Source organism: Protomyctophum parallelum, assembly GCF_964188405.1.
Source record: "Protomyctophum parallelum genome assembly, chromosome: 12".
Taxonomy (NCBI): Eukaryota; Metazoa; Chordata; class Actinopteri; order Myctophiformes; family Myctophidae; genus Protomyctophum; species Protomyctophum parallelum.
The window spans coordinates 45,351,158-45,366,979 of NC_139712.1; the positions used below are offsets into that span (position 1 = coordinate 45,351,158).

Below are 15,822 nucleotides of genomic sequence, written 5' to 3' on the forward strand. Positions count from 1 at the left end.
CGCGGAAGAGGACAGTCCCGCTGACCGCCGTGAGGGCAGGATAGCCGTGCGTACCACAGAGGAGGAGAACGACGGTAAGGCAGAGCCCTGCGATGGAACCGCTCATTTAAAATGCACATGGAAGCCTTTCCATAGACAGCGGGCCAGTGTACCACATACTTTTACCACCACAGGGTCTGTCCGACGCGTCCATGCAACTCATTCATACGTATGTGTGCACTCATTGTGCGTGGTTTCCATACCGGGAAGGGTTGCCTTAACGGTCGGAGCTATCTTGGACCCGTCTGTCGTCTCAGTCTCGCCCCCGGGCGATCTGGAACCCACGGAAGCACCAGCGTTCAGCGGGCAGACCTCAGGTCAGCGGGCAGACCTCAGGTCAGCGGGGCAGACGGCCCCCTGGGTCACTGTGGGCTGGCTGGCGGGCGGGGGATGGTGTCATGTTGTGAGCATTGGTGGAAAAAGTGCTCACATTCTTGACTTAAAGTAAGTATCAATATTGCAATGTAGAAATAAAAGCCTGGAATTCAAAATGGGACTTGAGTTTTTTCTTTTCTTTTTTTTTAAGCACAAAAGTATTGGTATCAAAATGTATTGAAAGTATTCCAAAAGTAGAAAGCCGCATATTATGCAGAAAGTTCCATTTCACAAGTTTTCAAATGTATAACATCTTTTGAAAATAGCAGATCTACAGGCTCACAATGTGTCGCACACTGTGAGCTTGTAGAGCTTGTAGATCGGCTATTTTCAAATGGCCGAAATGTATACATATGCTCTATGGGGCTGAAGTGGTTACTGTATGTTTTGTAATAATAATCAAAATTTACAAAGTAACTAACGTATTCAAATAAATGTATACAATATTTGGATTCCGACATGTAGTAGTGTGGAAATACTCAAGTAAAGTACAAAATACCTCCAAATTGCACTTAACCCATTTTGGGGCGGGAACCCCTTTTGGTGTTTTAAGAATGTTGTTATACTTTAGCTATTGAAAAATAGCAGATCTACAAGCTCATAGCTATTGAAAAATAGCAGATCTACAAGCTCGGTGCAGTGCTATGAACTTGTAGGTCTGCTATTTTTGAAAAACCCGTGAAAATGTGCCTCAAATCTTTGAATATAATATATTGTTACAGAGTGAACATGTTAACTCATATCTTTGCTTCTGAGTGGTTCCCGGAACAACACATTTTCAGATGGGGGGGGGAGGCATATTACATATATACCGTAATGTTTGGGCTCCTTGACATGAAATAATGTCGGCATCATGTTATGCTTTAGCTATTTAAAAATAGCAGATCTACAAGCTCATATCGCGCCACCGAGTGGCGCGATACGAGCTTGTAGGTCTGCTATTTTTGAAAAATCAAAGAGTGACTGACATTTTTAGAATCTGATCTCAGGTCAGAATGGGTTCATCAGACCAGTGTGTGTCCAGTGGAAAACCTCGTATGAATCTGATCTCAGGTCAGAATGGGTTAAATGTCGACGTCAGGCCTAATAAGTAAATGTCCTTTCCACCACTAGGACGGGGTCAGCCCTGTGTTGTGACTGGCCAAGCCGCTGTCTCCTCTTCTCCTTGCAGACTGCGGAGCGGCAGCCCCCAAGTCCGTCTCTGCCTGAAAGCGTGAACGCCGCGGCCGCGATGACCCGCCACGCGCTCCGCCCGCCGTCGCCGCTGCCGCCGCTACTGCTGCTGCTGCTGCTGGCCTGCCTCGTCGTGGCGGTGGCGGGCGGCCGGAGCTCGGGACGCCGGAAGCACAAGGAGGTGTTTCTGGGAGAGAACAGCAAGTTTAAATTTGGAGGGTGAGTCAGACAAACGACACGCCTGCACGCACACGCACACAAGCACACGCACACGCACACGCACACACACACACACACACACACACACACACACACACACACACACACACACAGTCACACACACACACACACACACACACACAGTCACACACACACAGATCAAGGTTCTTTATTATTTGCTCCCGAGGAAGACATTTGTCTTAGACAAAGGTCCCGCATGCAAGTGTGGTGTAATTTGAATCATATAGCTACTTGGTTAGTTATAGTGCAAGCCATTTCTCCTTTCATCCCATCACAGTGCCTTAACTATTTGCATATCAATTGTTTACAGGCAGGAAGCCTTGTGGGCTTCACTCTTTGACTCCTCAAGATAATTCTTGGGGAGTGATCAGATTTCATCTGATATTATCTATAGGCCTTACTGTTTTAGCTGATAAGTGACAGAGCCATTGTTTAGGGTTACAGGAGGCTACAGTTTGTCTCCATGCATGCATTTTTATGAGTACTAGAGGGACTGTCACCATTGGGGGTCTTTGATTAGCTGTTTAGGACACACACACACACACACACACACACACACACACACAGAACACACACAGAACACACACACACACACACACACACACACACACACACACACACACACACACACACAGGGACAGGAGGTGACAACCCACTGCATGAGAGAGATGTACTGTATAAAGGGATGCGTTGGAAATTACTTGGGGGAGTGGGAAAACGGAGGAGGGCATGAAAGGGCAGGCTTGACCTGGCCTGAATGTGCTGCTATACGATGAAAAGATGACTTCTATGCTTGTAACCTGATGTAACTATGGGAGATGCCTTGATTGAATAAAAGAAGGACTTTGCCTGGGAAAACGGAGCTCATTTCTCGTTCTTGATACATTAGGAAAATAGGGTGATAATCTACAGACTCCTGGAAGAGAATTACACGACACAAGCGTAGCCCTTATGTCCATGTCGCCGCAGTGCAGCGCCAAATACATCTTTCTTGCATCAAAGGAAGAGAAATGCGACCGCCTTGTTCAGAAGCCAAGAGAAGGAGAGAGAGAGAGAGAGAGAGAGATGCAGACAACACAAGAGCACTTGTGTTATCTTCAAGTTCTATAGGTTATTACATCTATTTACATTTATGTCTGTATACTCAAAAAAGTCCCCCCCCCCACCAAACATGCGCTCCACCTCAGGCGGACATTCGCCTTAAAGTTCTCAGACATCTACAAGCTCACAACACGTCGCGCTGAAACGTGTCGTGAGCTTGTAGATCTGCTTATTTTCGGATATTCGTTATTTTAACGTGAACGAATCTTTGAAGTTGTCAAGCAATAGAATGCGTTACTGTACGTTTCGAAGCATTTTCCCATAAACATGAATGGTCTCCGAAGATTCATTAAAGCCTTAATTAAGGCCTCAATCTGTTTGGCTGTATGTAGGGCAGGACCTGGACAAATTGGTGAAGTCTCGTATGGGCCTGGGGACAGATCAAGCCAAGACTAGTCAGATCTTTGCCAGAATATCACCTGATTTCAACGTTCCTGGATGAATCAGAGAGAGTCTGATCGAGACCAGAGCAACTTGAGTCATATCATAACTAGTCAGATCTGGCCCAGAATAAGCTGTATTATTTCAGCTGGTGAAGATGTCTTGGAAATGACGTAAAGTTCATCCCCATATGGTCGGGGATCTGGCCTATAGTCCTGAACGTCACTGTAGTCACCGGAGGACGTCATCATGACTTGAACTTAAGCTTGTAAACATCAACATTGCATTTTTCAGTCATGAGGTTTTGTTTTGCTTTTAATCCCTTTTGGGGCGGGAACCCCTTTTGGTGTTTTAAGCATTTATGTTGTATACTTTAGCTGTTGAAAAATAGCAGATCTACACGAGCTTGTAGGTCTGCTATTTTTGAAAAATCGTGAACGTTTTTAACTCTAATCTATGCTTCTGGGGGGGTCCCTGGAACTACATATTTTCAGATCGGGGTCGGCGGCCAATTACATTTACATATAACTTTGGGGGTCCTTGATATGAAAAAGTTTGAGAGCGACTGACATAGAAACATGAGTTTTTCTGAAAACTGTCATGATTTAGAAGACATTTTGTTAGGTCTAAACGGGTTAATCCATGCATCCGGTTACTAGGGTCATCTGCACTCAGATTTAATCTCGTTGGCATGCTGACCCAGAGGCGTTTTAAGCCCACAGATGGTACTGTGGGAGTGTGGGTCGCCCCGGTGGCTCCGCTCAGCCAAGCACCGTGCGCCATATGTCTGAACCGGCGCTCCCTCTCCTATACTGAGCAGGATTACTGTTGCAGCGACACATCATCAGTCGTGGCAAAACTAAACTGTCTCGCTATATGGTCCAACTCAGGGGTCCGTGTGGACCACTGGTGGTCCGTGAAGGTATTGCATGTGGTCCCTGGCCATGCGTTTAGTAATGTAGGATTTGTTGTTTCATTTTCTTTCCACTATATAGTTGCGAAACCGTGAAGTGAATGGCCTGGTGACTTATGATGACCGGCGTCCACGTAGAGTCATTTACTGACAAGTTTGGATGTCAAGAAAATGGGAGAATCCCAAGACGGGGGAAGTGCACCGGATTGTCTGGTTGAGTCATTATTATTATTAGGAAATGATAGTCATTCTAGTCAATGGTTGAGAAACAGTGGCATGTATACACATGACAAGTGTTGCCAAAGCACTATAATCATGAAAATCCACCGTAGACAATTCCTTCCCTTGCAGGTGATTATTTTGTGTCAGAGTCTGGAAGCGCTCGCTTTCAGCAAAGCGACGTCCTGCTGCCTCCTGCATTATGTGCACATTGAACGCAGGGCCGTTGAGTTATATCCCACGACTCAGCGAGCACTTCCAAAACACAAAATAATCATCTCCAAGGAATTTCAGTTCGACAGATACATATCGTTAATATAGCAGATCTACAAGCTCACAATGCCTCGTTTGTCCCAACAATTTGACCAATGTTTGACTTAATGTATGCTCTAATGCCGCTGCTGCATTCGAGCTATATGGACGCGCAGGCACACTTTCGCGTCAAGAAAACCCCTAGACCAGGCATCTCTTTGGGGAAAACCCCTAGACCAGGCATCTCTTTGGGGAAAACCCCTAGACCAGGCATCTCTGTGGGGAAAACCCCTAGACCAGGCATCTCTGTGGGGAAAACCCCTAGACCAGGCATCTCTTTGGGGAAAACCCCTAGACCAGGCATCTCTTTGGGGAAAACCCCTAGACCAGGCATCTCTGTGGGGAAAACCCCTAGACCAGGCATCTCTGTGGGGAAAACCCCTAGACCAGGCATCTCTGTGGGGAAAACCCCTAGACCAGGCATCTCTTTGGGGTTTTAACCCCTAGACCAGGCATCTCTTTGGGGTTTTAACCCCTAGACCAGGCATCTCTTTGGGGTTTTAACCCCTAGACCAGGCATCTCTTTGGGGTTTTAACCCCTAGACCAGGCATCTCTTTGGGGTTTTAAACGCCTAGACCAGGCATCTCTTTGGGGTTTTAAACCCCTAGACCAGGCATCTCTGTGGGGAAAACCCCTAGACCAGGCATCTCTGTGGGGTTTTAACCCCTAGACCAGGCATCTCTGTGGGGAAAACCCCTAGACCAGGCATCTCTTTGGGGAAAACCCCTAGACCAGGCATCTCTTTGGGGAAAACCCCTAGACCAGGCATCTCTTTGGGGAAAACCCCTAGACCAGGCATCTCTTTGGGGAAAACCCCTAGACCAGGCATCTCTTTGGGGAAAACCCCTAGACCAGGCATCTCTTTGGGGTTTTAACCCCTAGACCAGGCATCTCTTTGGGGTTTTAACCCCTAGACCAGGCATCTCTTTGGGGTTTTAACCCCTAGACCAGGCATCTCTTTGGGGTTTTAACCCCTAGACCAGGCATCTCTTTGGGGTTTTAACCCCTAGACCAGGCATCTCTGTGGGGTTTTAACCCCTAGACCAGGCATCTCTTTGGGGTTTTAACCCCTAGACCAGGCATCTCTTTGGGGTTTTAACACCTAGACCAGACATCTCTGTGGGGTTTTAACCCCTAGACCAGGCATCTCTGTGGGGAAAACCCCTAGACCAGGCATCTCTGTGGGGAAAACCCCTAGACCAGGCATCTCTTTGGGGAAAACCCCTAGACCAGGCATCTCTTTGGGGAAAACCCCTAGACCAGGCATCTCTTTGGGGAAAACCCCTAGACCAGGCATCTCTTTGGGGTTTTAACCCCTAGACCAGGCATCTATTTGGGGTTTTAACCCCTAGACCAGGCATCTCTTTGGGGTTTTAACCCCTAGACCAGGCATCTCTGTGGGGAAAACCCCTAGACCAGGCATCTCTTTGGGGAAAACCCCTAGACCAGGCATCTCTGTGGGGTTTTAACCCCTAGACCAGGCATCTCTTTGGGGAAAACCCCTAGACCAGGCATCTCTTTGGGGAAAACCCCTAGACCAGGCATCTCTTTGGGGTTTTAACCCCTAGACCAGGCATCTCTTTTGGGTTTTAAACCCTAGACCAGGCATCTCTTTGGGGTTTTAACCCCTAGACCAGGCATCTCTTTGGGGTTTTAACCCCTAGACCAGGCATCTCTTTGGGGTTTTAAACAGCTGGTGGATGGAAATGACGCTAGTGCGCGGCGTCAACTTGTAGCGTCAGAAAAGCGTTTCCGTTTTTTTTTGCAGACAGAAAAGTGACGGTATATGTGTATTTTAATGATGTTTGGGAGACAAGAAACACTTTCCTGGGCTTTTTATATGGGTAATATGTGTTTTTTTTATATTTTAGTATTTCAAAGTGTCCATGATTCCTTGACTACATTTACCATAATGCTTTGGTGCACTGTTCCCCCTTGTGGATAGGGGGAGGGCTGTCTTTACTCAAACAACAATGTATTCCAGGAAGTGTCTATCACATCGTGGTCAAAAACCCCAGGAAAGTATTTCTTGTCTCCCAAACATCATTAAAATAAGATCCGGTTGCATTTTGGGCGGGAACCCCTTTGGGTGTTTTAACTAAGCATTATGTTATACTTCAGCTATCGAAAAAAAATAGCAGATCTACAAGCTCGTAGAGTGGCGCGCTACGAGCTTGTAGGTCTGCTATTTTTGAAAAATCGTGAAAATGCGGCACAAATCTTTGAATATATATTCTTTCAGAAGACCTTTATTTTATTTTATTCGATACGTCGGGCCTAAATGGGTTTTAACCCATTCTGAACGGGCACCCATTTTGGTGTCAGCATCATGTTATGCTTTAGCTATTGAAAAATAGCAGATCTACAAGCTCATATCGCGCCACCGAGTGGCGCGATACGAGCTTGTAGGTCTGCTATTTTTGAAATATCGAAGAGCGACTGACATTTTTATAATCTGATCTCAGGTCAGAATGGGTTCATCAGGACCAGTGTGTGTCCGGCGGAAACCTCGTATGAATCTGATCTCAGGTCAGAATGGGTTTTAAGCCCTGACTTACACCTCAGACCACATGAATGGGGGGTGTGTTGACGTTGCCCTGTGACCCAGCCTCTGTAGAACGGGTCTCAGAGGCTCCAGAGGGGTTCTGACGTTGCCCTGTGACCCAGCCTCTGTAGAATGGGTCTCAGAGGCTCCAGAGGGGTTCTGACCGAGTGGGGGGTGTGTTGACGTTGCCCTGTGACCCAGCCTCTGTAGAACGGGTCTCAGAGGCTCCAGAGGGGTTCTGATGCCCTGTGACCCAGTCTCTGTAGAATGGGTCTCAGAGGCTCCAGAGGGGTTCTGATGCCCTGTGACCCAGTCTCTGTAGAATGGGTCTCAGAGGCTCCAGAGGGGTTCTGATGCCCTGTGAGCCAGCCTCTGTAGAACGGGTCTCAGAGGCTCCAGAGGGGTTCTGACCGACACATTCGTCCGCTTTGTCATCATGCCAACGAGTGGGAACTGGGCTAAGTATATAACAACATGCAGTGGTAAGGTATAAGCCACTCATCCTTCATCTGCCGGGCGTGACTTGTGTTTGCTGTGTGTGTGCGTGTGCGTGCGTGCGTGCGTGTGTGTGTGTGTGTGTGTGTGTGTGTGTGTGTGTGCGCACGCAAGCGTCAAAAGGACCGTCGGAGCATTTTTTATCATCTACAAATAAAAGCTTCAAAGCGTTGTGGGCAGATGTTCTGTATGCACACCTGTTAACAGTGTGCGCGCACACACACAGAACACCCCCCCCCCCTTTCACACACACACACACAGAGCACCCCCACCCCCCCTTTCACACACACACACACGGCAGGCACGCACACACACACACACACACACACACACACACACACACACACACACACACACACACACACACACACGTGTGAAATTAAAGAAATAACAGATGTATAAGCTCAAGTGAGCTTGTACATGTGAGCTTGTACATCTGCTATTTTGAATAGCCAAAATGATAACATCTAAAACGGCACAGATGCTTTGCCTGGGGTTTTTTTGGGGGGGGATTTGGTCCTCACAAAAGTGGAGGTAGAGAGAAGACGCACGCACGCACGCACACGCATGCACACACACACACACACACACACACACACACACGCACACACGCATTCACACACACACACACACACACACACACGTGCACGGTCGCACACAGTTCAGAGTGAACTAAACTCCAGCCCCAGCTGTGCTCAGTAATTACACTTCCTGAATGATGCCCAGAAGGGTCTTCCAGGACACCAGGACAATGGCTACAGACAGATATACTACTTTGTTGTGTGTTGTTTAATTACAGGAGATGTTCATTTATTTGCCTTCTTCTGCCCGAGGCACAATGTTTAATCTCCTGAAAGATGTTTCTCTTCAAAGGGAACACCCCCCCGCTACCTCAAACCATGCAGCCCTTTCAATTCAAAGAGTGCCCCATAAGGCAGAAAATTGGGCCAGTCGATAGTACCATTTTTGTCGACTAGAAACTGCCGATTTTATATCCCTGTAAAGTTATAGCATGCTATAACGGAAGCCATTGTTCTCGTAATGATCTAAATAAGAAATTTGAGGGCAGAAATTTGTGTTTAAAAAATAAAAAGAACCTGCCTGATGATCATTTGGGCACAACACTTTAGTGACCAAATCAAAACAAATCTGCTGCTTCAAACGCCAGTGAGCAACTTCCATTGCAATGAATAGCTGGGGGTCGTCTAGTTATATATAACACTGGTCTGCCCACACATTGAAACTCACTCTGGAGCAGTGGAGCCTTATTATATTTCATCACACGACAAAGAGCCAAGCTCACAGCGCATTGCAATGTGCATTGTGAGCTTTTAGATCTGCCATTTTTTCTTAAGTCGAAATTTTAAAAGATTTCTTCTAAATCATGACAATTTTCTGAAAAACCTCATGTTTCTATATCAGTGGTGCTCAATAAGGACCCCAAAAACTATATGTAATATGCCTCCCCCCCCCCCCCCCCATCTGAAAATATGTTGTTCCAGGGACCAACATATTAACAATTATTATAAATGTGCATACAATTTGCAAGAAAAAAATATTTCATTTTTTACATCATTTCCTCTGATAATTCCTAGTAGTGAAAAGTAGTAGTCTACTTTTTTGCAAGTAGAAATTAATCCGGGTTTTACAGGGTTAAGAGGTTAATGCACCAGAGTCAACTACTGATGAACTGTAATAAACCCCTTGACAAATGATTCAACTGTCCAGCACTTATCGCCCTTATCAAGTCCTGAGTGAAGATGACGATGAAGGAGGCGATGAAAATGAGAGGAGTCGTTATAGCATCCAGTGACCTTTTCGTGGTATCTGCATTAGCCCATTCTGAACGGGAACCCATTTTGGTGTCAGCATCATGTCGTGCTTTAGCTATTGAAAAATAGCAGATCTACAAGCTCATATCGCGCCACCGAGTGGCGCGATACGAGCTTGTAGGTCTGCTATTTTTGAAAAACCTAAGACACTTAGAATCTGATCTCGGGTCAGAATGGGTTAATAATGAAACTGTCAGGATGTAGAGGACATTTTTAGAATCTGATCTCAGGTCAGAATGCATTAGAGTGATACTCCCTCTGCGGCCGGCTGTGCAGCTATATCTGTCACTGGCACTCCCAACTGTTCTGCCAAGAATTGTGAAACATTGTGGAATGGCATGTGTTTATACATGACGTACATACATACATATAGGGGAGGCACGTGGCTCAGGGGTAGAGTGGCTGGATAGTAACCGCAAGGTTGCCAGTTCGAACCCTGTGGGCTCCCCCAGAGTTGGTGTCGAAGTGTCCTTGAGCAAGACACTGAACCCCTAATTGCTCCTGATGTGCTGGTTGGTGCCTTGCATGGTTTCCGCTGGCCATCGGTGTATGAATGTGTGTGTGTGTGTGTGTGTGTGTGTGTCTGTGTGAATGGGTGAATTGATACACAATCTATGTAAAGCACCTTGGATAAAGGCGCTATACCATTATATATATATACTGTATGCTGTTGGGAGGAAACCTCTTATCTCCATATTTAAACTTTATTTCTAACCCACTATTTCTGTAACCCATTTTACACCCGGTGCTAATTGCCTAAGCTGTAATCCTGGGCGCTACTCTCCCTCTGCCAACCTGGGGAGAGTCTCAAACTGAGCCCATGCTTCCTTCAATGCATGAGGAGTGAGCATTGTCCGCTTCTTATCGCCAGAGGGGGGGGGGGGTTTCCCCGGTTGGATGTAGCGCGTGGAAGGAACACGTTATTCCAACCAGTTCCTTTCCCCTCCATCATGGCGCCCTGGCTGACCAGGGGGAGGCAGTTTAGAGACCAGGATTACTGCATTTCGTTTCATGGACTGATACCCCATGGGGGACACGGGGAGAACATGCAAACTCCACACAGAAAGGCCCTTTGGGATGCACACACAGATTAGACACACCAACATGCGGAAACAACGGTCATACATGCGGTCGTACATGCGCTGCTCCCGTGCTTGTGGTTATAGGGTCAGGTTAGGGTTTGAGGTAGTTTGTCGGACCAATTGTATGTCTAAACCATAGACTGTAAAAAATATGGACAAAGCGTTCCCCGGGTCTAACATGGACGTAAAATGAAGCCTGTAATTCTATGGTAATTCCTGATGTAAATCGCCATATTTCTAGATCCGTTTTGGCCCAGCTGGCCATTGGCTGGCTCCGTTTTGGCCCAGCTGGCCATTGGCTGGCCCAGACAACGAGGCGGGACTTCCCCCCTTCTTCTCCGTTGGTTTTTATTTTGGCTCGAGTGGGTGGGGAATCCCGATCATAGACTGTAACGGTAGCCACGCCCCTCAGAACATACGCGACTTTATGGTCATTTTTTTAATTAATGGGACCATAATTTTCCAAAAAGGATATTATGACATTAGAAATGAGACTTTAAACTAGTGACTGGAAGCAGAAAGTATTCATGACCATGTTTATTAAGGTAATACAGTCTAGGTGAAGTTGGGCCCAAATACATGGACTTCTATGGGGCTGTGGGTTTTTTTGGGTCCAGTGACAGCGCTACAACAGGCCATTATATGAACTTTCAGGAGTTTCAGGCTTCACAAAATATCTGTCTGACTGCCCCCCTGGTCTAAACAGCCTGTATACCCGGCCCCCGACTCATGGGGTCTAGGGTATGGCCACTCAGGAGGTGGAGGAGAGAACACCCCATGCAGCGCCCATAGCGTCCCCGGTGGGAATTGAACCCCCGGGACCGTCTAGCTGTGAGGCGACGGCGCTATACCGTGCCCTCACATATTGAACCCATTTTGACCTGAGGACGATTCTACAAAATGTCTTCTAAATCCTGACAGTTTTCTGAAAAGCCTCATGTTTCTATGTCAGTGGTTCTCAAACTGTTCCATGTCAAGGACACCCAAAAATATATGTAATTGGTTGAAACTAAGGATTTTACTGTGTGTGTAACTGAAGGCTTCGAGAGGACAGGAATGGAGAGATGATAGGGAGGAGGAGGAGGAGGAGGAGGAGGAGGAGGAGAGACAGAGGCTGATATATGACGAAACCACAACCCTGTCTCTGGCTGAGAAAAAAAAAACTATAATTATACCCTTAGGAAGATTGACACAGCTCCCTGACAGACAGCATACGTGTGCCTCTGTGTGTGTGTGTGTGTGTGTGTGTGTGTGTGTGTGTGTGTGTGTGTGTGTGTGTGTGTGTACATGTAGACATGTGTACAGTACATGTGCAGTGGTGTTTACTGGCCGGGTGGGCCACCGAATTGGAGGGTCGGTCGGTGGACCATCAGAAAAACCATCAGGCTTTTGGCAGCTGCATGTCTGTGTCTTTACAGAGCCTTCTCATTATGATGTCATGTGGGGCGTGTTCCGCAACGGGGCTAACTGGCCAATCACTCACACCCAAGTTGACTGTCAAACATCGTCTCTGTCGGGTGGACGGTAACCTCGTGTCACCATGGGGCGGCGGTGGCTCAGGGGTAGAGTGGCTGGATGGTGACCGTGAGGTTGCCAGTTCGAACCCGGGCTCCCCCAGAGTTACTGTCGAAGTGTCCTTGAGCAAGACACTGAACCCCTAATTGCTCCCGATGTGCTAGTTGGTATACCTTGCATGGTTTCCGATGCCTTCGGTGTATGAATGTGTGTGTGAATGGGTGAATGTAATGCACAATCTCTGTAAAGCGCCTTGGATAAAGGCGCTATATAAATGCACCATTTACCAGGCTTTCCACCTCGGAGGAAAGCCTGGTCTGTATTCCAAAATGGCCGTGTGAACCGGTCTGGTGCGGGTGATATCGCTACGTCATGTTGTAGTATTGATTTGTAGTCATCAGGCGGCTGGAAACAATCATCTGGAACTTCCTTTTTCCTCAAACCTGGAGAAGAATAACAATAAAAAGCTCTCGTAGCCTGCGGCTTTTATTGAGAAAAATCGGTTTGAGGGAAAAGGAAGTTCCAGATTGATTGTTCCTGCCGGATGACTACAAAACAATACTAAAATATGACCGACCCGGTCATAAACCCGAAAAGGAATGCTGCCCATGAGGCTAGTCGGGTGGAAACCTCAGAACTCCAAAACAGCTCGAAACGCGTCGCAGCATTTTTGTGTGATTCCATGTTTGTCTAAGCGTGTGTGTGTGTGTGTGTGTGTGTGTTATCCAACATTTGAGCTAACACCCCTAATGTTCTTGTTGTACAGTACATGGAAAGCATAGGGAGGTGTTCATTCAAAGCATCTCGAAACGTGTCTCAGCTATTTTTGATACTTTTGTGTGACGTCGTAGGTCGTAGTATCGAGTAGGGCATTCATTTAGGGAAAAAACACACACAAAGTTAGAATATTATGGTGATAGAGTAAGAGGTTTCTGCCCGACAGCAGCCATACTCTACACGTGTAATCTGCCCTCACTATTCCAAGCAAAATGTACTGTGTGTGTGTGTGTGTGTGTGTGTGTGTGTGTGTGTGTGTGTGTGTCCAGGCGTATAGACTATAAGCTGAAGAAGCAGGACAGTACGAAGACCCTGTTGATCAAGACGGAGCAGCTGCTCAGAATCGAGGAGCACGACTTCGCCATGAGGCCTGACTTTGGAGGTCAGACACGCACGCACGCACACACGCACGCATTGGTTTAGGTTCTCCTAATCCACTCATGGTTGATTGTTGTCAATCACTCACTGGTTGTTTTCGAGGCTTGCACAACATGGCGTTTTAATGAGAAATACAGAGAATTGCTCGTTTTTATTGGTTACATTTTGGTAGTCAAAGTAATAATCTGAATTTGTGAACACACACGCATTCACGCACGCACGTGCGCACAGACAAACAAACCCACGTGCACACACACACACACACACACACGCGCGCGCGGTGACGATTGCAAACGCCCACACCTCATTCTCTCCTGACCCTGATTCAGGTCGATTTGATCCACTCACTCACTTATCGCATCAATTAACACCCCAAATCACTGGTGTGGTGCGTAGGCGTTTGGTCTGTGGATGATGATGCCTCATGTGCTGATGTAGCGCTGATGGTGACCGCTAGGTCAAACAGACAGGGGTATCCAAACCTTTTCTCAAATATAGTAGTAGTTGAGCAAAAAGTTTAGTGAGGATCAAACAATCTGCCCCAGGTTTTTTTCTTTTCTAAACAAAAGTAAAAGTTCAATGTTTGAATTTCACATGGATATACTTGGCGGGGCATGAATAATAATGGAAGCCGTGGGCCACATGACATCTGTCACTGACTGTGCCCATGATTGGCCCCCCGGGCCAGACTTTGGACATGACCAACTCCAAATGTCTGGCAGTTGCCCACATAACGCGTTTTCCGTGTTTTGTCTGTGTTTGTGTGCGTGTGCGTGTGCACGCGTGCGCGTGTGTGTTCTCCAACATGTGAGCGAACACCCCTGATGTCCTTGTTGTACATGAAAAGCATATAGGGAGGCTTTCGGCCTATATTTTCTTGGTTACAGCTTAGACTTAGAGGAAGCCTTTCTAACCAAACTGCTACAGTATCATCAGCCAGAGCAGCAGACCATAATGGGCTACAGATGTGAACTTTCAGTTTTTATTTTTAATCTTTGGTATAGCCTCTAGGCTATAGGTTGGTGGCGAGGGGCCTTCATATATGGCCGTACAGTACAGTACAGTACAGTACAGTACAGTACAGTACAGTACAGTACAGTACAGTACAGTACAGTACAGTACAGTACAGTACAGTACAGTACAGTACAGTACAGTACAGTACAGTACAGTACAGTACAGTACAGTTAGCAAAGTACTGCTCAGTATCAGCTATTATCCCATTCTGACCGGGCACCCATTTTGGTGTTAGCATCATGTCATGCTTTAGCTATTTAAAAATAGCAGATCTACAAGCTCATATCGCGCCACCGAGTGGCGCGATACGAGCTTGTAGGTCTGCTATTTTTGAAAAAATCGAAGAACGACTGACATTTTTAGAATCTGATCTCAGGTCAGAATGGGTTCATCAGACCAGTGTGTGTCCGGCGGAAACCTCGTATGAATCTGATCTCAGGTCAGAATGGGTTATCCATGATTGTTGTCTGCCGTGTCTTGTCTGACAAGTACAGCATGTCAGCTGTATTGTTTCTAACAACGTTCTGCTGGCCATGTACTGTACTTTCTAACTAGCAGTTTTCTTATTGTCTGACTGCACTGCACAAGGGACTGTTGTACTTCTTTTTACGTGCACATAAATCAATTGTGTGTGTGTGTGTGTGTGTGTGTGTGTGTGTGTGTGTGTGTGCGTGTGCGTGTGTGTGTGTGTGTGTGTGCGTGTGACAGTGTGTGTGTGTGTGTGCGTGTGACAGTGTGAATGCATGCTGTATTGTATTGCTTGCCAATCGTTGTTATTTTTGTCCCCATGCGCATACCGTATGTAAATTTACTCACGTGGCCAGGCGTGAATAATCTGGATTATATGTAATTTATGCAACAGATGGAGTGGTGGGAAAACACACGTAATATCAATTTGATCATCTCTCACGACACACACACACACACACACACACACACACACACACACACACACACACACACACACACACACACACACACACACACACACACACACACACACACCTTTTCTAAATCAGGGCCCACTCGAACATCTCGGGAGCGTTTGCGGACCACCAATGGCCCAGCCTGGAAATAAACAGCAGCTCGGCCATTGAAATGACAGTGTCCCTTAATGTATGTGTTATTGTTATACTTTGCCCAACCGCAGTCTTGTGTTGGATTATGAAACTATCTCATATTTTGACCATTATTTGTTTCTGACAAAAACATTTAATTAAAAAAAGAGAAGTATACGACCAGAAAGCGGATAATTATATCATTATATCAACTTCATGACAGGGGCGGACAGTCTGGATACCGGGAATTTAAATTACAGTGGCCCATATTTGTTATTTTTATGTATACAAATAAATGGGTCGAAAGCACATCAATCAATCAGCTGATGCAATCAAATTACTACAAATTAAAGGGCTCCAGCTGGATAGACT

General features: G+C 46.5%; 1 protein-coding gene across 1 annotated transcript in view; it reads left to right on the plus strand.

The window, feature by feature from the left end:
* Positions 1 to 1,696: 1,696 nt before the first annotated feature.
* The window catches only part of LOC310867825 (gamma-aminobutyric acid receptor subunit rho-3-like), a gene marked incomplete at its 3' end in the record, with an annotated part of 76,445 nt that continues 62,319 nt past the window's right edge, over positions 1,697 to 15,822 (plus strand). Inside the window, 2 exon segments of the mRNA XM_083777969.1 lie at positions 1,697 to 1,806; positions 13,270 to 13,382. Of these exon segments, the coding sequence (XP_083634095.1) occupies positions 13,364 to 13,382 (19 nt within the window). The 5' untranslated portion in view covers positions 1,697 to 1,806; positions 13,270 to 13,363.